At 41.2% G+C, this 24011-nt stretch overlaps 1 protein-coding gene across 1 annotated transcript in view; it reads right to left on the reverse strand.

Annotated features, from left to right (window-relative positions):
* The window catches only part of CFAP221 (cilia and flagella associated protein 221), a 79464-nt gene that overhangs the window by 29058 nt on the left and 26395 nt on the right, over positions 1-24011 (reverse strand). Inside the window, exons 7-12 of the mRNA XM_010979402.3 lie at positions 18706-18809; positions 9406-9565; positions 6556-6676; positions 6361-6472; positions 6053-6161; positions 3105-3192 (exon numbers count right to left, since the gene is read on the reverse strand). Coding sequence (XP_010977704.3) covers positions 3105-3192; positions 6053-6161; positions 6361-6472; positions 6556-6676; positions 9406-9565; positions 18706-18809 — 694 coding nt within the window. The remainder of the gene's footprint in view (positions 1-3104; positions 3193-6052; positions 6162-6360; positions 6473-6555; positions 6677-9405; positions 9566-18705; positions 18810-24011) is intronic.

A 24011-nucleotide genomic window follows, 5' to 3' on the forward strand; every position in this document is an offset into this window, starting at 1 on the left:
CAGGATTCAGCTGCCAGATGAAATCTCCTGGGCATACAGAACAGGGGCCCTGCCATGCTTGCTCTCCAACTACCCTGGGAACTCAGGGTCCGGGTGATGACAGGAAGGACGGGACTGCTTCTTTCCTGCGCCCCTCAGTCACTTGTGCAAGTGCTCATCACTCCCCACGGCCTCCCTCCAGTCCCTGGGCACCGCAGTCTCTACGGCCGGCCTGGGTCATCGGGGAAGACACGGCCACGGGCATCCTTCAACGGCCCTCTCTGCCAGCCTGACACCCTCCCCCGCCTCAACCCCCGCAGCCCTTCCTCCTGTTCAAAGACAATCTTTACCTCCGACCCTGGCCTCTTCGCAAGCTTCTTCAACCTTCTCCTCGGGGATCCCTCTATGCCCTCAGCCTACAAACATGCTCAAGTTCTTCCAACTCAGAAGCCCCTTCCTAGAAGCCTCAGCCCCTTGAACAGTCCACGCCATGACTCTTCACACTCAGGAAGCCACGTACTCACTCCGACACATTCCTCGAGACAATACGATTTGGCTTTTTACCTCCTCTAGTCCACTGGAATTGCTGTCACTGAGGTAGATGAGGACCCCCAGGTCACCAAATCCAACATGGACTTTCCAGGCTCCATCATCCAGAACCCTCTGCACTTGGCTGATCCCTCCCTCTACTTTCTCTGTGTTCTCTGAGTCTCCTGACCACCCAGACCACCTCTCCTCTGTCCTTTCATCATCCCACTTCCCTCCCTTTAAATCAGGAAGTTCTCCAGGGTTCCTGCCTTGAGTTCCTGCCCTTTTGATGCTCCTCTCTCTCCCCAGGTCATCATACTTGTCCTGTGGTCTCTGCACTGATCACACCCAGCCTGACTCCAGCTCAGATTTGTTCCTTCAGCCGCCACCTGAATGCCCCCCAGTCACCCCAGATGTTACATGTCCTAAATTAAACTTTCCCCCTGAGACCGCTTCTCTTCAGTATTTGGGATCTCATTTAAAACCACCAACAAACATCCAAGTTGGAAACCTAGGAGTCACTCTATCTCATCCTTTTCCTCGCCCTCATTTCCAATTTATCTACAAGTCCTGGCTCTACCACTGCTCTCAGCACATTGGAAATCATCTCTTAATGTTTCTGGGCCCCTTCTGTCACCTTCTTAAGGGCGGGCACTGTGGCTTGCCCCCGGCACAGAATCTCACATACACAGGCATTCATTAATGCACCTGCCAAAAGTATAAACGGTAGGGTTTGCCTGTTGACCAGATACTCCAATTCCAGCCTTAACTTTCACATGGACATGGTCTTGCCATTTTTTTATCACCTTAGTCTTGAAAATAGTTGGCAAATATTCCATTGTGGGGTTGACAGAAAATACTTGTTATTTTGCTTTTAAAATCACATGCAGCGTTGAGGGGGTGGGTATAGCTCAGTAGTAGAGTGCGTGCCTAGTGTACATGTAGTCCTGGGTTCAAGCCCCAGAACCTCTGTTAAAATAAAAATAACAAATAAATAAATAAACCTAATTACCTCTCTTTCCAAAAAGTTTTTTTTTAAATCACATGCAAAGAATCCAAACAACATAGAAACTAAATTTATTTATTTTTGAGGGGGAGGTAATTAGGTTAATTAATTAATTAATTAATTAATTAAAATGGAGGTGCTGGGGATTGAACCCAGGACCTCATGCATGCTAAGCACGTGCTCAACCACTGAGCTGTACCCTCCCCCCAAAGTAAATTGAATTGCCCATCCAATATGTGCCTTTCCGACTTACCAATGTAATGATTTTACATTCTTTTGTTTGTCTTATGAAAATAAAAAGATGACTTTATTCAAATATCTGATTTGGACTCCAAATCTAGGGAACAAATGTATTCTATATGAGTAATATATTCATTATCTGACAAGATACATGTTTTTCCCAACCCCACCTCCCCACTACTGCCGCTGTGCGCGGCACTGAGTGGGGAGCTCATGCTCCCAAACTCAAATACATGTGTTATGGCTGAACGTGTCCCTCCAAATGCATGCATTGAAATCCTAACTCCTGGTACCTCAGATGTGCCAATTTAGAGATACTTTCTTTAAAGAGGTAACCAAGTTGAAATGAGGTAATTAGGGTGGGCCCTAATCCAGTGTGACTGGTACCCCGACAAGAAGGGAAAATTTGGACACAGGAGGAAGACAGTGTGAAGGCACAGGGGTAAGATGGTCATCGATCAGCCAAGAAGACAACAGATCCTTCCCTCATGTCCCTCAGAAGGAACCAGCCCTGACAACACATCTTGGATGTCCACCTTCCAACTTCCAAACAGTAGAAATTAATTTCTACTGTTTACACCACCCAGTCTAGGGTCGTTTCTTAATGGCAAATTGATACAAAGTGTTATGATTCCAGAAGTCCTGCCCATTAAGTCCAAACCCATGTAACATGAAGCCCGAGCTGAGACTATCTCCTCAGGCCCATGAGCATCCTGAGTTTCAGCCACGATGGCCCTGTCCCTGGCGCTCTCTGCATCTGCTCTGCACGTAATGATGTCTCTCACCACTGTGAGCCCTCGGGTGTGGCAAAGTCCCACAGTTCCCATCTCTACTCTCCTCCTCCCTTGAACCTACGTGTGCTGCCTTGGTGACCCAGGTGTGGCCTCTCCCCTTGACCAGTCTCCCCTTCTCCGCTCAGCCTCTCTGAGTGTCTCTGATTTGGGACTTTAGTTTGGATGTGGCTCTGGCTTGGCTCCTGCCCACTGTCTATGGGTCTCTCCTACCTTCATGCTCTGCAGATCATGGGACAGGTGCAAAATCCCCACCTGAACGTGAGCCATTCCCCGCCTCTGCCCTCTTTACAATTCTTCAAAATTATATCATACTAGGGAGCTTTCCAATTCCATGAGTTCTCTCTCCCTCTGCCTCCTGAATCCCCACAATACTTCCCAGAGGCCCCCTGTGACATTCATAGCCAGAGTTGACTTATGGTTAACCATGGACACGTCAGTAGTCTCCCCTCCTGACTTAACTATGAGGTTTTTTTTCTCCTGATACGGCACCTTGCATACAACAGGGAATTCAAAATATTTACAGAAATAAACGTTATCAAATTAGTGGTAATTCTGACCTTGTATTTGTTGTTTACTCTTTGTCGCTCCTCAATAAGGTCTTTTCTTAATTTAAAGGACATGGGATCTTTACCGAGGTGCACCTGCCTGCGGAGAAAGAAACCAGCTTCCAGAACCCGTCATGATACCATAGTCCTTTTCAGGATGGAGTGTCTTAACTGTATTCCACAACTGAAGATGGATGCTGAGGTACTGGAGGAGACGCCACGGGGGAGAGAAGTTGTAGAGATGCCAGCGACATAACTATGATGAATAATGTGTTCTACAAAATGAAGCTCATCTTCTAGTGGCACATGCTAAAATATTTAGGAATAAAAAAAATCTGGATATTCAACGTCGTTAGTCATTAGGGAAATGCAAATTAAAACCACAGTGATGTACCACTTGACACAGCCTTGGACAGCTATGATGACAGATTATGATGGTAACAATCATAATGAAAGAAAATAACAGGTATTGCCAAGGATGTGGAGCAACTGGAACCTTCATACATTGCTGATGGGAATGTAAAATGGTGCAGCCACGTGGAACACAGCTTGGCAGTTCCTTGAAACATTAAGCATAGAATTACCATATGACTCAGCAACTCCACTCCTTGGTATATACCCAAGAGACCTGAAAAGATATGTTCCCACAAAAACTTGTATATAAATGTTCAGAGCAGCATTATTTACAATAGCCAAAAAGTGGAAACCACCCAAAAGTCCCTCAACTGATGAATGAATAAACACAATGTAGTGTGTCCATACAATAGAATATTACTCAGCCCTGAAAAAGAATAAAGTACTGATAGATGCTATGACTTGGATGAACCTTAAAAACATGTTCAATGAAAGAAGCTGGTTACAAAAGGCCATATATTATTTGATTCCATTTATATGAAATGCACAGAATAAGCAAAACTATGGAGATAGAAAGTAGATGATTGTTTGCCAGGGGCTGGGAAAGAGGAGAATGGGGAGTGACTGCTTAATGGTTACAGGGTGTCTCTTTGGAGTGATGCAGATGTTCTGGAAGTTGCACAACATTGTGAACGTACTAAGAACCTCTGGGTTGTACATTTTAAAGTGGTTGGTGGGGAGGTTATAGCTCAGTGGTAGAGGGCAAGCTTGGTGTGCACGAAGTCCCAGGTTCAGTCCTCAGTACCTCTGTTAAAATAAACAAGTAAGTAAATTACCTACCCCTTTAAAAATGGTTAAAGCAGTTAATATTATGTTACATGAATTTGTCACACTTAAAAAACTCTGGTATGTAAGGTACCCAAGTAGCCTGGCATGTGTTCAAAGTAAATGGTAGCTATGATTTAAAAAGGGAAGGGGGTGTCTAGAGAACTGTTTTAGATTAAAGGAGACTAAAGAGACATGAAAACTAATACAGATTGTATGAGCTTTGATTGGACCTTGGATTCCCCTCACTGCCACTGCCAAAAATCTCAGTTATAAGAGACATTATTGCAACAACTGGGTAAATTTGCAACTAGGCTGATTTATTTAATCTTGTGTTGTTAAATTTTTTGGAAGTGATTGTGGTAGTGCTGGAGAACGTCCTTGTTCTTAGGAGCTTCATGCTAAAGCCTTTAGGGGTGAGGTTTCATGATATCTGCAACTTGCTTCCAAATAGTTCAGGGAAATAAAAGGGGTGCGTGTGCATGTGTGTATTTGCGCCTGTGCACACGTGTGTGCAGAGGGTGAGGGACGCATACATGGTATAATGTTAACAACTGAGGAACTTACACCCAGTGCACATGGGTGCTACCAGCAGGTTGAAAACCTTTCAACAAAAAAAATTGGGAGAAAATAATCAAGTGAACAAACACATGATTCAAAACTGAATCAAGATGTGATTTCAAGTACGTTACAAAGAAGCATAGAAGGAAGGCTTCACAGCAGTGTTAACAGTGGCCACTGCATTAGAGTGATTTTTTTTTTCTTTTCTACACTTAAAAAAATATTTTCAGGGGGAGGGTACAGCTCAGTGGTATACTGGGTTCAATCCCTGGTACCTCCATTAAAATAAATAAATTTTTTAAAAATTTAAAAAATATTTTCAAGTTTTCTACAATGACAATGTGTGTGTGTGTATGTGTGTGTGTTTAATATATAACAGGGAAAGAGTATTTTTTTTTTAATGGTTTGGGTTACTTGGCATACCTCCCAATCAACTGAGGCCTGACCCTAAATAGAAACTCCCAGAATTCTGTGAATTCACAGAAGGGATTTCGGTGAGAAACAATGGGCGTCCCCCCATGGAAGGGGGATGCAGGGTGGGGAACACTTGGGAGGGCCCCAGACCTCAGGGTGTGTTCTCTCTGTCTGGGAAGTGTGGATGCAGCAGCACGGACCAGGAGGCCTCTCAACGACCCTTTCCAGGCGTATCTTTTTGTTTTAAAACTCCACTCAGCTGAATCTGTACACACAGATAGGCCTAGTGCGATCTGGTCAAAACTTCTCAAAGGATTCTATTTTGTTTGCAGGAGCACAAAGCTGAAGTCTTGCATCTCAGTTTTAAAACTTCCACCAGGAGCCTTGCCCGTTCCCGTCTGCACTGCTGGGCTCCCCAGAAGGCCCGTGGGGCACACAGCCCCGGGTCCAGGGAGCTCAGGGTAGGGTGACAGACAATGGGGTAAGGCTTGGGGTGCCCGAGTCCCCCAGATCTGTCTGGAGCGAGGCGGGTGCCGGCAGCGGTGGCCAAGAAGCAGTGACCCAGCCTCTCCTGTGGTTCACTCTGGTCCTGCCACTGGTCACACTTAGGAAAGAGTGCGGTTTGATCACACTGATTTATTCCTAATAGAAACTTCATTCTGAAATAGAAGACCCATGAAAGGGGGAGAGAATCATCACATTTTTCACAGGGCATAAAAAGTTATTACATCTCACTGTGTCTCAGGTATCAAAAGCCATGACTCAAAACACTGTCACTTGATACAAATCAACTGCACAATATTTACCACTTCAGGCGATTTTCGATCTCTTCATAAGTGTCCTGCCTGACTTTCTGTTCAAAGAGTGCTTCCTTCATCTGTCTGGTTTTTGAAAGCTCAGTGCCTTGGTCCAAAACTGAGGGCGGGAGAAGACAATGATGATACCAGTAATTAAATCAGAACCATTTGCCAAGAGAAAAACACATTTCTAATGGTGAGACAGAACAGCGATCTAACTGCGTTTTGTTGTTTTTGCTCATAGAGAGTAAAGGTGACAAGAAGTAACTCTTTCCAGTTCTGCCCAGGGGCTGGTTTACACCAGATCAACTCCTTACCTTCTCTCAGTTCCTTAATCTTCAATTTGCCTGGTTCCTGGTTTAAAACGGTTGCCACAGCGAATGGATTCGATAAATCTACTGGAAATCTCAAGTTCTGGTATTCAATTTCCTGAGAGCAAATCAGGAGGGAAAACTCATTATTTTGCTTCTCTGTCATTCCTTCCATCATGGTTAGCATAACGTCCACTTTACCTTAACCTTTGGAGGCTTTATCTTTGCCGGTGATCGGTGAAAATGTACACGTGTCATTGCCTTTTCTGGAGGGACAACTACTTTCTTAGGAAGAGTATTCAATCTTTCAAATTCTTCTAATCTAGGGTTTAAAACAGACATTAAATTAGTATATAGTCTAACAACTCAAGGAGCCTATTTTCATGTTACTTCTGATAATACCAGTCCATTAATTACTGTATCTAAACTGGAAATCAATCTAGGTGCTTAAACAGTGGTTTACTAAAATAAACACAATGTCAGTAGACCAGAGTATAACCACATATAAACAGCCTGCTGATGGCTGTTTTCCTTACATTGTCAAAGAAAATAAGCGGAAAACAGGACATGCTGAAAAATGCTCTCATGGTCTAGCATAATTCATTTGTAGTCTATTGGTTTTCCATAGTTAATTTACTTCATTAAAAAAACTCTTACATGGACTTCTGTTCCTCGTAAAAGAATAATTACTCCCACTATTCGTAGCAAGATCTAATTTTTTAAAAGTGATTCAAGCTAATGTTTGAGATCTTTTCTGTAAATGAAAAGTACTTTGAACATATACAGGTATAGATACTGTGGCTTCCGTGTCTACAGAAGCTATTTATTTATCACGAGATGTAGTAGGACCAGGTCATGTTCATAAATGCTACCCATGAAGCATTTAAGAAGGAATATGTGAACATGTGTTTGGTAGGATGACCCACATCCGTGTCATTCCAGAAAGGAGATGAGAAATTGCGCCATCCTTGGATTCTGACAGTCCGTGTGCATCTGCCGAGCGCCTATTAAACAGGCCCTGCTGCACAACATGGGTGATACACCTGCAATCCCAAATTTAACAGGCTCTGTGTAAGAGTCCTGAAAGGTCACAGCACCGGAGAATCTGTCCTTGGGTAGAATGTATGCTGACTGACGTGTGGGATGTGCAGGGATGAGGTCTTGGTTAGGGTGGCCCCACAACTCCTATCTCAACAGAGTTTGACATCACCTCTGCTGTAAATCTTTAGGGAACAGTCAGAGCTTTTGGAGGGTGTTAAAAAAAAAACAGTCTCCTTAAGAAGTCTAATTGTGAGGGGAAGGGTATAGCTCAGTGGTAAAGTGCATGTTTAGCATGCATGAGGTCCTGGGTTCAATCCCCAGTATCTCCAATAAACAAACAAACAAACAAACCTAATTACCTTACCCCCCTAAAAAAAATCCAAAAAGCAAAAAACAAAAGAAGCCTAACTGCTAGTGTTGATGATGAAAACAAAGGGGTCAGAGAAAGGGATAAACTGAAGAGTGACATGTAGAATTTGGCGGTGCCAAATTCAGGACGTGAGTGAGTCCATCACACACTCTATTCTGAAACCAAAAACGCAACCTATGAAACTTTCAGAGAACACTGCAGTGGGAATGCTCGTCTCCTTTGGGGTGGACTTTCTGCATTATCGTACTGTCTGCAGCCTGGGGAGACATGTGGGTCTTGAGATGTAGTCCTTAAAAATGTCAAGAGCACACTAAGCAAGGTATTAAACTCTAGCTGGGAAACCGAAATAAAGTAGTTTAGAAAAGATGTATGTCTGCATCTATGTGGTGCTTCTGCCGTGAAATGCTCCAGGGTAGGTAAGAGCACGCCTATGGAAGGATATATAAGTGAAAGTCTCACTCAAGTGATGCCTTTGAGAAGGTCGTTTGCGTGCTGTAGCGCATGTGTGAACCTGGCCAGCTACCTGACACCAGAAAAATGAGCACTGTTTTTCATTTATAGCCAATGCTACTTATTTATTGGCCGAGTCATTTTAGTTCCACTGTGGTAACTTGAATGATTTGAGTTCAGCAGGCCACACTAATATTCTATAGTTGATTTAGGTTGCTTTGGATTTTGAGGAAGAAAACCATAATATAATCAATCAGGAGTTGGTTCACACTTTGATATTAGATTGGTACTCCACTTTTAATACGTCTAATAATGCTAATACGTGGTGTGTATCTATGTGTGAAGGGGAGAGAAGGAAAAATCAAACTTTTTCTTTATCAAGATATTTGTAAGGATTTTCAAGGAACGGTATTTATGCTGTGAAAAAGTATCCTTTCCACTTTTATGAAAATCATACATATTAGAAAACAGCTTATTAACGAGATACACTTGAAGATAAAAACACAAGCTCACATTCAAAAGGAAATGGATGCTCAGGGATAATCTGTTATGAGGTAAAACTTAGTCCCATTTCACGTCTTTACCCTGACTTGAGCACCGATGGCACTTTAAAGGAAAGCTCCCGCTGGCTTGTTTCCGTTTCTGCCTTATGTCAAAGTCACTTGCTACACGTGACTTATTTGGGCTCCTCTGTCGTGAGTATCTTCAGGGTGGGGACCATTTCCCATGGGGCTTTGCAGCGGACACTGCCCACGGCAGGCACTCAATGAATTACGACGTTATACTGAAACTTTGAAAATAGCTATGTTGTTCTGGCCTTTATGATTTAAATTTTCAGATGGACAGTAATACATACATATGGCCAGCTATTCAAACAGCGCCCCAGAAATCATCAGTGAAAGAAAGTCTCCCCTCAAAAATCCCTTTCCTCAGTCAGCTCCTCTGCCCTTGGCGGGAGCAGCTACTGCTACAAGCATTACAATCATACCCTAAAATGCATATTTTATGCAGCTTCCTCCTTTAAGTAAGTTTTTAAATTGAGGTATAGTTGACACATGATATTAGTTTCAGGCATATTAAATAAGTTTTTGATGGTATTCTGTTATAAGAAAGAAAAACAGAATGGAAGAGAGGAAGACATATTTTTGAAAGTTTTAAGAAGAAACAAGAACAACCCCAGGCGGCCCTACTTTAAAGCCATGTTAGGAAAGCAGGTTCCGGTGAAGACACACTCGTATGGTTGAGAGTTGAACTGGGAAATCCACAACTGCAGCTTTATCTGTGCCGTCCCGTACTGAGAGGGGGTGAAGGTCACAGTCACATCCACCTTCCCGTTAGCTGGAATTATTCCTGAAAGGAAAGAAATGAGAACACGTGATACTTTCTCTTTTGTAAATTCCAAGCAGAGGAAGATCAAGCAATGTCCCCAATGTTCTGTGGTAAACAAAGTTGTAAATCAAGACTTTCAGACCCAGTAAAGTTGCCCTTCGACATTACAGGCAGCAGAGACGTTCTCAGACAACCACGCCTTCTAGGTCTGCAACCACTAGGTCAGACGGACACACTACTAAACGCTCATCTTGAACAGGCGGTACGTAGAGCCCAGAGACGTTCTCAGACAACCACACCTTCTAGGTCTGCAACCACTAGGTCAGATGGACATACTACCAAACGTCATCTTCAACAGAGGGTACGTAGAGCCCCTGAAGGCCATCAGAATACCGAGACTTGGATGAGAGCTATGATTAATTTCTCTAACTTTTCTCTCACCAAAGAGAATTTTCCTCAACTCTCGGTCTGGGAAGCAATTCTGTCTGCCTCCTACTTCAAGGCATTCTGGTGTCATTCCTTTGCCAGCTTAGGCTAGTGCTGAGAGATGGAGCCTGGAGTCAGAATGTCCCTGTTGCCTTGGGCAAGTAATCTGGTCTCCCCGAGCCTCCCTGTCCTCGGCTGTAAAAAGGTGATGATAATAGTGGGGAGGGTATAACTCAGTGGTAGAGCTCATGCTTAGCACGCACAAGGTCCTGGGTTCAATCCCCAGTACCTGCATTTAAACAAACAAACAAACAAACAAAAAATCTGATTATCTACCCCCTCCCCGAAAAGGTGATGACAATAGTGGGGAGGGTATAGCTCAGCAGTAGAGTGTGTGCTTAGCATATACAAGATCCTGGGTTCAATCCCCAGTACCTCCATTAAACAAATAAACAAACAAACAAACTTAATTACCTCCCCACCAAAAACAACAAAAAAATAATAAAAAAAATTTTTTAAAGTATGATCTCTTGGTTTTGCTTCTCCCAAACATTCTTTTTGGACCTCCCATATGGCCTCTGGCTATTCTCCCATTGGCTGAACTGGAAGGTTATCAGAAGGACTCTGCTGGTATACTTCACTCATTTCTATCAATTGCCAAAGCTATATCTGTGTCTCCATGTCTCATCAGTATACATTTTCTGGGATGAGGCTATTCATGATAGTCCTAACCACTAATAAAAAACATGATGTGGGGGCCAGCTTTGTGTGCTGGAGATCCAAAGCCCTGACCATCCCCTTGACAATCCTGATCTGTCCCCTGAACAGTTTGTGCTGAGGTTCGGGGAGGGAGGTCCTCTGCCTTGCCTGTCTTTTCTGCAGTGAGGTGAGGAGGAGAAGCAGGGGCAACCTTCCTTATTCATATTCCAGTCTGGAAGGAATGGCTTTGCCCATGAACTCACAAAGGGTTCTGGACCCTGCAGGTGAGGCTTGTTACTTTGATAAAATACCTTAGTCAAGGGTCAAGGGGCCTTTGGAGAAGAAAAGAGGCAAAAGGAGTTAATATTCACTTCCTTTTGATCTAAATGGGTAAACGCGGAGTGTGGGCAGCATGTGGAAGATACTGTAGGAGTATCAGTGAGTGCAACTGAGATGACAGGACTGGACTAGGGGTCTACCCAGAGCAGAAGGTACACGGGGGTCGTGCACCTCGACATGCAGTGTGCAACGTTTACAGCATCCCACTGCTTATTCCGGGGAAGGGGAGTTCACTCTCAGCTGGGATGTGCTGTCTGCTGGGTTGGTGGCTCCCAGCCTATGGATAACGCCCATAACCAAAAAGGAGAAGCCAAAGCAAGGGCAGAGGCTCTGGGATTACTCCCAACTCAATATAAAGTTGTAAAATTTGCATTTGGGAAGAAAATGCAAAACTTAAAATTATTTCTAAATGGCCGATATATTCTTCATGATTGAAAAAAAAAAGAAAAAGAAAATATTGAAACTTTATATAAGAACACTGGGCAAGAGCCCCTAGGAACTCCTGCTGGATGTGTCATTCTATGCCACAATTTACCATTTATAGGACTTGGATGCGCTCAGCCTGAGTGTATGTGACACCAGGTGAAAGTCCAGGATCTCAAAGTGGTCAAAAGGAAACAAGTTCCACAATTTTTTAGTGGCATTTGGCTGGTTTCCAACACTAATAAGATCTTGGCTAAAGTCATGTATTGCTGGCTCTTCCAAAATCACCAACTGAATACTCTTGATGTTTTAATTGTCTATGATTTCTTGTCAGCAGTACAAGGAAGGTCACAGAATTTTCTACCCTGTTCCTCCTCTCTCAGGAAAATCTTGGCACTGTCAACAGATCCAGCTTCTGACAGCTGCAGTGCACACCTGCATCTTAAGGACGCCCAGTGGGCAAATGGCCAGTTGAGTTAAAGCTGAGGGCACTATGTCAGACTCGTACCTTGTAAATGGAATTAGCCTTATTCAAATTTTTTCATTTGGCAAGCCCATGCACAAAATGCCTGGAAGGCATGGATAAATGATGCCTCCCTGGTTCCTAGGGAAGATGTTGCTTTATAACCTAACGGACTGTGGACTTCAGACAACCAGTCACCTAAAATGTGCCTGAAACGGTGTCCTACAGATATACGTGCTGTGTACAATCAGCCCACAGTTCTCAGCCTATCTGGGCCCACTGTGTAAAATGAAGGCAGTAATGACTTATTGGCCTAAAGTGATCCACGACTGTCCAACTGCACAGTTTATGAGTCAGGCTAGATGCGTGGGCTGCATGCTGCCTGAACTGTACTCACTGTCTCTGCAGCCAAGGTTTCTTTCTTCTTTTTCTTTTTTAATTGAAGTGCAGTCAGTTACAATGTGTCAATTTCTGGTGTACAGCACAGTGTCCCAGTCATGCATATACATATACATATTTCATATCAATGTTTCTTATTGCAGATGACTCAAAGTCATTGCTAGACTCTAATGCCTCCAAAGTATAACAGCTGAAGGTGCACTGATATATATCAGCAAAGTGGGAAACCAAAAGAAAATGCCTGAGAGACCAGTGGGCCAGGGATGCACTCAGCCTCATAAAGTTGCAACTGTGGAGGCTGCAATGTCCAGCCTAGGAGACCAGTTTTAAAGCCATGTCAGCAACACCATCCACATGAACCAGGTCATTTAAAATGGAAAAGGCAGGATCCCCAAAGCTCATCCATTCATTCACTCATGTATTCTCTTGACCACACTCTTCTGGTTTCCCTCCTTGGTCTCTGTCCTGCATCCACTTCCCCTCGCTGTCCTCTCGAATGCCTGCATGCTCAGGGCTTGGTCTTCAGTCCACTTCCCTTCTCCAGTCACACTCACGCCCCACGGCTATACATTCATTCCATCAATACCCAGGTGATGCCTAAATTTATATCACTAGCTCTCACCTCTCTCTCAACTCCAAACTGGTATATTCAGTTTAATTTCACTTAGAGGAGGAATTTTAAAGACAAGCAACAAAGCACCAGAACAACCAGAAAAGCCTATCAGATGGCTCAAAGTAGCTTACAAATCATCCATTTGTCTGAATTCTGTGACTGTGTAATTTATAAGCTGAGGACTGGGGGAAAGGCGAACACCACCTCTTTAGTGTTTCACATACAACTGTAACTTATATGTGCTCAGCATGTATCTGCTTATCTAGGTAGTCCAGGCTTTGAAGAGGTTATGTTTCAAAACCCTTTTTGGTACATTAACAGTCTGTGTCTTGGGACACAGTTTTTTAGAGAAGTATGATTTGGCCATAGGACTTTCTAACTTTCTCCCAAATTCTCCTGGTCCTTTTTCTTGACGCTGACACCAGCTTAGTTCAGGCTCTCAAGGCCTACATTATTTCATTCCCAACACAGTGATTTCTGGCTCTCCTGCCTGTATCCACGTCAGTTACACCTGCACACTACAGCCACACTGACTTTCCTAAAACACTCTCCCATCATAACTGCTCAGCAATCTTGTGGTTCCCTTCTGCCTACGGAATGTAAGAGAACTGCAGACCATCAGGTGGGGCAGGGCTTAATGATGGAACTAGTCCAGTGATTCCCAAACAGCACTCTGAGGAACATTCAAAACAGAATCAGCTGGCAGTGCTTGTTACAAGCACAGACAACCAGGCCCTTCCAGAGCTGCTAATCCCCCCATCACCAGGGGTGGGTCCTCAGGCACCACAGTTTTCACAAGTCACAACATTTTGGGGCTATGACCTCGTCTAAGGCCCCCTCTGATGTTTGACTGTCCTCTGTAACATCCCCACTCGTCGGCAGCGATGGGGAACTAGCTGCTTGATAAGCAACAAATTCACCTTTGGGTGTCGCTGACGGTGCGCTGGTTGTAGCTCTGCCCTTTGGAGCCACACGGCACAAGCCCATTCCTCCCCACGCCGTAGTGAGTCTCATAATCAGCACAGCTAGCCTGCCTCCGATGCCTTCTTCTTTGGGGGCCACTGTCCCCATTCCTTCACTGACCCTAGCATCCTTTCACTGGGACCCGTCTGGATCTGTCTTAGCGTGTGACTCTCAGGGAGGTCCAGTGTGCTGTGATGGCCCAGGGTGGGGCAGGAGCACCTCCTTTTGCTACAAACTCTGCTCCTTTAAGTAGAGTCTAGACTAGATCACAGGAGCTAGCTCACTTTACTGACACACCTTGAAAGTCAAATTTTTATAACTTTTCCGGAGTTACGGTGAAAATTCAGCTTGCACTTTATGGGGCAGTGCATAGACTTTAGAACCAGAGTAAAGGGGTTCAAATCCCCCCTCTGCCACTTACTACTGAGGGTCCCTGGGCAACTTCTTTAACCCCCCTGTGCCTTATTTCCATATCCATAAAATGGAAATAATAATTGTACCAAACTGATATGATTGTGGTACAGATTAAGTGTATATGTATGTGTACATATATACATACATTAAATACATACATACGCCTACATCTATGGCTTAGATTAGTACCTGACACATAGTAGTCAATAAATAAATGTTACTATTATTATTCTACCAAAAGGCCTATTGTGAGAACATCAACCATACTCAAAATGAGAAATACTATCCTGTTCAGTATAATTTTGGTAACCACTCAATTTTTCTTCTTTTTAAATCCCAAATACCTGAAGATAATAAACTTTTTCTCTCTGGAAAGAGAATCACATCCTTTTTTTTTTTTTTTTTTTTTTTTTTTTGCGATATAGATAGTAGCTATCTTATATTACCAAAGTATCAAAACAGCTCCTGGGTTTTTAGAAAATAATCTACATACATTTCATAATTTAGAAGTAATTCAAAGTTTTTGCTTCAAACCCTCATTTGTTGAACAAAATATGCATCTGCAATGATAAATGATCCATAAACAAATGAGTAACTACAAAGACATTTAAAAACAAAACTAGGAGGGCAACTGAGATGGCAACATAGGAGGCTCCTGACTCCCTCCTCCCATGGACACACTGTACTAACACAGTTCATATACTATATGAACATGTGTTCATATACTATGAACAGCTATATGCCAATGGAATGGACAGTCTAAAAGAAATGGATAAGTTCCCAGAAATATACAACCTATCAAGACTAGAGAATGTGAACAGATTGATTACTAGTAAGGAGAGTGAGTCAGTAATCAAAAACCTCTCAAACAAAAATCCAGAACCAGATGGCTTCACTGGTAAACTCAATGAAATATTCCAAGAAGAACTAATATCAATCCTTCTCAAACTCTTCCAAAAACTAGAAGAGGAAGAAACACTTTCAAACTCATTTTATGAGATCAATATGACCCTGATACTAAAGCTAGACAAGAATACCACAAGAAAAGAAAATTACAGACGAATTTCCCTGGATGAACATACATGCAAAAATCCTCAAAAATATTAGCAAACTGAATTCAATAATACATTAAAAGGATCATATACCATGATCAAGTGGGATTTATTCCAGCGGTGTAAGAATGGTTCAATATCTGTAAATCAATCAATGTGATACATCACATTAACAAAATGAAGGATAAAAATGATATATTCACCTCAATACATGTAGAAAAAGCATTTGACAAAATTTAACATCCTTTCATGTTAAAAATTCTCGGCAAAATAGATAGAAAGGGAATGTACTTCAATATAATAAAAGCTATATATGACAAGTCCACAGCTAACATCATACTCAGTGGTGAAAAGCTCAAAGCTTTTCCTCTAAGATCAGGAACAAGAAAAGGAGGCCCATTCTTGTCACTTTTTATTTAACATAGTACTAAAGTCCTAGTCAGAGCAGTTAGGCAAGAAAAATAAATAAAAGACATTTGAATTCGGAAGGAAGAAGAAAATTATCTCTGTTTGCAGATGACATTATATTATGTATATAAAACTGTAAAGATGCAACCAAAAAACCTGTTAGAATTAATAAACAAATTCACTGAAGTTTTAGGATACAAAATCAATATAGAAAAATCAGTTGCATTTCTATACCCCAACAACAAACTATCAAAAAGTAAAAATTTTAAAAATCTCATTTACAATAGCAACAAAAATAATAAAATACCTAAGAATATTTTTTTCCAGTTTTAGTGAGAAATAATTGACATACGTCTCTGTATAAGTTTAAGGTGTACAGCACGATGGTTTGATGTACATATTTGTGAAATGATCACCGCAATAGGCTTAGTTAACATCCATTACTCAAACAGATACAATGAAAAGAAAAGAAAAATGATTCTCCTTGTGATGAGAAATAAATTTAACCAAGGAGATGAAAGACCTGTACACTGAAAACCATAAGACATTGATGAACAAAACTGAAGAAGGCACACATAAATGCAAAGATATTCCATGTTCATGGACTGGAAAAACTAATATTGTTAAAATGTCCATAGTACCCAGAGATACACAAATTCAATGCAATCTCTATCAAATCTCTAATGGTATTTTTCATAGAAACAGAACAAACTATCCTAATATTCGTATAGAATCACAAAAGACTTGGGATAAAATAAAAGCGGTAGAGGCATCACACTTTGTGATTTCAGACAGTATTACAAAAGCTATAAAATAGTATAATATTGACATAAAAATAGACAGATTAGTGGCAAAGATTAGAGCCTAGAAATAAACCCATGCATACATGGCAAATTAATTGACAAGAAAGGAGCCCAGAAATATAATGAGAAAAGGACAGTCTTTTCAATAAATGGTGTTGGGAAAACTGAACAGTCACATGCAAAAGAATGAAACTAAACTACTATCTTACACCATATACAAAAATGAATTCAAAGTGGGTTAAAGACTTGAATGTAAGACCTGACCATAAAACTCCCAGAAGAAAACATAGGAAAAAATCTCCTTGACACTGGTCTTGGCAATGACTTTGGGGATTTGATACCAAAAGCAAAGGCAACAAAAATAAAAATAAACATGTGGGACTACATTGAATTCAAAAGCTTCTGCACAGCAAAGAAAACTATCAACAAAATGAAAAGGCAATGTATAGAATGGAAGAAAATATTTGCAAATCACATACTTAATAAGGCATTAATATCCAAAATAACAAGGATCTCATCCAGCTCAGTAGCAAAAAAACAAATAACCCAATTAAAAAAAATGTGCAGGGGACCTGAATAGACATTTGTCCAAAGGAGACATACAAGTGGCCAACAGGTACATGCTCAACATCACTAATAATCAGGGGAATACAAATAAAAACCACAATGAGATATCACCTCACACCTGTCAGAATGGCTATTATCAAAAAGATAAGAAATAACAAATCCTGGAGAGGCTGTGGAGAAAAGGGAACCCTTGTGCACTGTTGGAAATATAAACCAGTACAGCCACTATGGAACACAGTATGGAAGTTCCTCAAAACATTCAAAAAAAAAAATAGAATACCATATGAAACAACAATCTGGGTATATCTCCAAAGGAAATGAAACCATTATCTTGAAGAGATATCTGTACTCCCATATATTCACTGCAGCTTTATTCACAATATCCAGGGCATGGAAACAACCTGTGTCCATCAACAGATGACTGGATAAAGAAGTTGTGGTATATATATATACACACACACACATATATATACATATACACACAATATTATTCAGCCTTAAAAAAATAAGGAAATCCTGCCATTTGCAATAACACGTAGGAAGCCAGAGGGCATTACGCTAAGTGAAACAATCCAGACTAAGACAAACCCTGCCATGGTATCACTTCTACGCAAATCTAGAAGAAAAAAAAAAATCCAGTTCCTAGAAACAAAGAGTAGAGAAATGGTTATCAGGGGTTGGGAGTTGGGGGAAAAGGAGAGGTTAGCAAAAGGGTACAAACTTTCAATTCTAAGATGAATAATGTCTGAGGATCTAATAGAAAACATGGTGACTATAGTTGATAACATTGTATTGTAAACCTGAAATCTACTAAGAGAGTTAGAACTTAAATGTTCTTACGCACACACACAAAAGGTAACTATGTGAGGTGATGGATGTGTGAATTAACTCGATGTGGGAATCCTTTCACAATGTATACATACATCAAATCATCACATTGAACACTTTAAATAGCTTATAATTTTATATGTCAACTATATGCCAATAAATCTGAAAAAATAAAAACAAAAACTATTTTAGCACTGACAGCAGACCACAGTTAACAGACATTTACAACTCTAAACTAAATACCAAGAGACAGAAACTGAGAAGTGGACATCAGTTCAGGTGAAGCTTTCAAAGCTCCTGAGCATTGCTGGGATCTATACCATTCAGGGCGTGCAGGCAGACTGTCCACACCACACACGAGACAAATGCCTGAAACCCTTCACTAAGACTCAGAAGAAATAATATTCCCATTTCATTTGAAATTGAACTAAAAGGAGACTACAAAACCAAGCATGGACCAAGAGTCCAAACTAGAACTAAAAGGATTGACTTCTGATTTCAAGTTTTGACTTTGGAAGCAATTTACCTGGACATTATTATAAATTATCTGCATGATACAAAGTATCCCAAAGTGTCTTGATTCCCAAGTGTCCAAGTCCAATCTACATTATGTCAGATATGTAAAGTTTATTATTCTTACACATTTGAAAACAACCTATTCAAATGTGGCGTGTTCTCTTTCCTAATGTGAGACCCACTTTCCAAATCCTCTTCCATCTGAGAACTCTCAGGAAATTGGAAACTTGAAAATTCTCTCTCCTTACCTGATGTTGGCTCAACACTAAAGGCTTGATGAGACTGAATAAAAGTGACATGAAACTCGAAATCCACAGGACAACTGCATTGCAAAGGAATAACATACTTTTTGCTGCAAAAAAAAAAAAAAGAAAAATGGAAAATATTATTTTCTTTATAACTAGCTCTTTTGGTATCAAGGACTAGAGACTCAAATTATGTAATAAACAATCACAACAATGAGAACAGTCAACGCTCATACAATATTCCTGGGTGACAGCTAGCCTACACAATTCCCAGATAGTAACGACTCTAATACTACCACGTAGTAATATGATTTCCCACTTACAGAAGGGGAAACTGAGGCACAGAGAGGGTTACTGTCTTGTACAAGGTGACAGAGCTAGTTAGTGGCAGAACCAGGATTCAGTGCAGTCAACTGTTCCGCATTTATGCGCCAAACACCTCTGTCTTGCGGCCTCTCGAGTCCTGGCAGGTTTATCCTGTGGGTACTCACAGTCACAAGAAAGGGCATCTCTGCCACACAATATGCCCCAGGAGACCTGGGAATGCTGAGTAAGCAGACCTCACAGAAATCTCGGAAGCCCCTGGCCTTTACAGAGCCTGGAACTGGACCGCGTTGAAGAAACCACCCTGTGGGTCGTGTGTGGCTGAAATATGCTAGACTCTATTTGGTTAGAAGCCGAACAATCAATCAGCAGAAGATCTGGAGAGGGGCTGTGCTCTCAGAAATGCTCTCACCCAAGACAGGGCTGCCTTCTGAGTAAGCTTGAGGTACTTAATTACAGCCCAGAGGTGGCATTTCTTAGTAAGCCCTGAGCTTCTCCTAATGTCTTCTCCTTCCATCAGGACAAGCCCAGGTCCGCCAGAGTTTGCAGGATGATTTTGCGGGAGAAGCAGAGCTGTCCAGCCACCATTTGGCATCCCTCGGGGAGCTGGGGCAGGTTATCTGGGCCCCTTGCAGCAGCTCCTCCTCTAAGTAACTCAGCCCTGCCCTCACCCTTGCCTTTCTCTGTGCCTCCCTCCTTCTCCTCCGTCTGGGCTGTGTGTTCCCTTCCCCACCACCTAACTCCCTCACCTTCACGGCCCACCACGCCCTTCTGCCCAGTGGCTGGTCCCTACCTCTTAACCTTCCCAGTGAGGACCTCCCTGCCAACTGCTCGTCTCCCTCACACGTCCCAGCTCACACTCCTGGGAGAACCAGACAGTAACGGGTTTGAGCAGAGCTGCCAGGCCAACTCTTATGCTGCCTTTTGGGCGCTGCCATCCCAGCCTAGTCTGTCTATGGGCTTTTCCCATCCTTACCTGCCAGCACCTGTCTGTCTACCTGGGAGACTCTTAAGTCCTGCGAAGGCAGAGCTGAGTCTACTTGCTTCTCCGGCATAACTCAGCAAAATCCCAGAGTCCGGCACAGACAACAAATATTTGTTGGAGCAAAATGAAATAATTCTTTTTCAATAATGATTTTGGGGATACAGTATAGTTCAAATATGGTTTTAAAAATTAAGCCAGGAGCATTTTTACTTGGAGTAGTTCATCACCTTAAAAAATGTCTGAAATATTCCAAATATAAAGAAAAATATAGAGAATAATAAAATAAAAGTCCCTTTATCCACTACCAAGCTCCATCAAGTCTTTTGCTTTGGGTAAATCAATGTATTATTTTTCAAGACATAGAACATTGCAGAACTGCTGAAGCTCCCTGTACGCCTCCCCCTGGTTCTCTTCTCTCTCCTCCCTCCCCTGGGGAGGGGGGGCTACCTGTATTCACCATCATTCTCATAGATTTTTATAATATCATCACATATATATGTACCCATAAAATATATAATATTTATTATTTGCCTTCAGAAATATTGTTCTAAAACTTGCTAATTTTGCTCAAAATTATGCTTTTGAAATTTATCCATGATGACACTTGAAGTTCCGTTCATTCGTTTTAACTGGTGATGGGTATTCCGTTGTATGACCACATCATCCTTATTTCTCTGCTCCCTTGCTGAAAGGCATTTAGGTTGTTTGTACCCTCCCACTACTGCACTGAGGTAATGACGGTCCTCGGGTGTGACTTCTTTTGCATCTATACCAGGGCTACTCTAGCTAAAACCAAGGAATGGAAGTACTGCTTAGCAGTAAAGTCAAAATATCAACTGTATTAGCTATGGCCAAAGTGCTCTCCAAAGTACTTGTATCAATTTATACTTCCACGAGTAGCATACGAGGGCTCCTGTTGCTAACCAACACAGGATTCCCAGACATTTTAACTTCTTCCGACCTTATAGGGTGAAATGGTATCTCATTTTATTTTCATTTTCATTTTATCGAGGTTCAGCTTCTATTTGTGTGTATCCATTTGGGTTTCCTCTCCTATGAATCGCCTGGGTGTTTTTGTTTTTTTGTATTTTTTGCCCACTTTCCTATTGGGTTGTTCTGTTCTCTTATTAACTTGTACATTCTAGATGTTTGTTATGTCAGTTATACTCACTGACCTATATTCTAGACAAGGGTCATTGTACAGAGTAATCACTTCAGCCCACAGTGAAGTGAATACTTCATAGATTTTTTTTTTTTACCAAACTCATAAATTCTGTCCTAAATCAGGGTCTACTAGAAACATCAGTTCATCCATCTTAACGTTCTGAGATGCTTTCTAATTCTGAAACACAGCGTACATAAAAGTCATCACGTTTTCAAAGCAATTCAACTTATCAGACACTCAGGCCCCACTGAGCATCAGCTATTTACAGCACGGGGTAAATAAAACTGACAGTGCAAATTACATACCCCTTAGGATGTAAGTCGCCTTCGGTAATAGTCAATGTGAAGCATTAAACTGCCCAAACCTGGTCTGAACATTAGGCCAGTAACTCACACAGATACATGGGCTTTATAGCCCTCCAGTCAATACCCCCAGGGCTCTGCTCAGAGCTGCCCTAGCAAGGTAAAGTCTTCTGCTTGGGGTTCTGCTAAAAGTTGGAAGTTTGCATTTTCCTGAACTAAAGTAAAACAAAAAAACCTGCTAAGTCTTTTTATATATACCCAATCTGTAATTAATTTCAGAGCTCTGATAATTTCCATGGAAAAGGTGTCAGAGTATTTGTTTAATGATCATTATATGAAGCCAAGTTCCTGATGCATTAATCAGTTGGAAAAACAAGCAATTCCTTAAGGGCACAAAATTCCAAGTGCCTGGATTAAGAAGGAGACACAGCAATGTGAGTAATACAAATTTCAGTGGAATCACTGAATTTTGTTTTCATTGCTGCTATTCATATTACAGATGTCAAATTAGCGTGGAGGGGCTCCTTAATCATTAAATCAAGTCTAGACTAATTTGGATCGAGAGAAATTTTGGCAAATACGAAGTTTAGTTTATTTAGTAGTTTTTCATATGTGAAGAAACAATCTTATTAGATTCTGGGGTGGGGGGGGAGACTTAAAATTCTCAACTAAATTCCCATTGCTAAATACAATGAAATCTGATCTGCAATGAAGAAACATGAATAAATATACATATCTCATAACTATTAATCATCGATGCAAATAAGAGCCTGAATTAGAGTTCTTCTATAACTTACAGAAAGCAGCCAATTAAAACATTAAAGCAGTTAGAAGTTAGTACTTTTGCAAGTAATTACAACTTTTTATCCCTTTTACTTTATTATATAAACATTTAAGCAAATATGCTAGGCTATGTATAAAAAGATATAAAGTACTTTGAAAGAATTATACCTTATTTTTAATAAAATCCAACCCAAACCTTTTAAATAATAGACTTACATTATGATTATGTACAAACTCTGTGCCTATTAGAAGAAAAGAGTACAAACTGCCTTATAGAAAGTAAAAATTATAAAATAACAGTAAAAGGAGGAGGGTATAGCTGAGTCTCAGAGTGTGTGCTTGGCATCCATAAGGTCCTAGGTTCAATCCCCAGTACCTCCATATAAATAAATAAATCCAATTAGTTACATCCCCCAAAAAACCAGAAAAACAAATTATTAAAAAAATTTTATATAACATAACAATAAAAACTCAAATGTCTTTCTTGTTCTTTGTCTCAATAAATGCTAGTAGAGGGCCAGACACCACATTAATTTCTAGTAAATTATGTAACACTTGTATTACCTTACTCTGATGTGATTTTTATCATTTACCCTAAAATTGAACAATGTGTTGGTCTAAGGAGTAATCAAGGATTTCTTGAGAGAATGGATGAGCTTGTAAACTTATTGTAGATAACATGAAATCAAATTTCCTCCCCAATTAAAAAAATCTGAATGTTTAGAGAGTGGAAGGAGGAAGCCATCTTGCCATAAATAAGATTTGACTCCTTTTTAAAGATTGAAGGTCAATTGATGACACGCAGGACAAATGCTGGATTCAGATAGCACAATAAATTAACCATTATAATAATTTACAATACAATAATAAATGAACCATTAGTTATTACACATGCACAAAATTTTAGGGAAACACCATCAAGACAAAGGGAAGCCTCCCACAAAGACAAATGTATAATTTAAACTATAAGATAGACTCTAACTTAGCCAACTGAGTAGGACTTTTCCTTTGTCAACGACTCTTTGATATACGAATCATTTACAGATCAGAAGATGTGGACAGCAATAACGTATTTGTGGGACATCCATTCCCTTCCAAATGTACAGAAGACTCATGAAAAAATAGAGTCTGAGCAAGCTTTGGGACTACATGTCGTGGCAGTTTTAAAACACGCCTATAAACTTCTTCAGCATTTCTTCTGTTGAGAAGTGGAGTCTATGTCACCTTCCCTGGGACCTGGGCTCTATGACTACTTAACTACAAGATGGCTGTGGAATTGATGCTGCCCTCCTTTCTTAAGGCCACGCTGAGAATCCAGCATCTCCCTCTTTCCCTGGAATATTCACCCTGGAACCCAGTCTCCATGTTGTAAGGAAGCCCAAGCAGCCTGTGGAGAGACCTATGTGGGGAGGCTCCCAGTCCTCAGCCCAACTGAGCTCCTGGAAAACAGCCAGGATGTGAGCGGACCATCCTGGAAAGTGGATTCTCTCAGCCCCCTCGCTGGGCAGCCCTAGCTGACTCTCCATGAAGCAGAGCAGCTTTCTCCATCAAGCCATGTTCAAATTGCAGATCCGTGAGGAAAACAAACGACTGTTGTTACTTTAAGCCACTACTTACTTCTAGGGTGGTTTGCTACATAGAAAACAGAAAAACAGACCCAAAAAGCATTCTTTCTTTCTCCCTCATTTCTCCTTTAGTAAATGATCACCTTACCCCATTTCTGGTTGAAATCTTAATTTGGCAAAGTCTT

The sequence above is a fragment of the Camelus dromedarius genome, chromosome 4 (genome assembly GCF_036321535.1).
Source record: "Camelus dromedarius isolate mCamDro1 chromosome 4, mCamDro1.pat, whole genome shotgun sequence".
NCBI lineage: Eukaryota > Metazoa > Chordata > Mammalia > Artiodactyla > Camelidae > Camelus > Camelus dromedarius.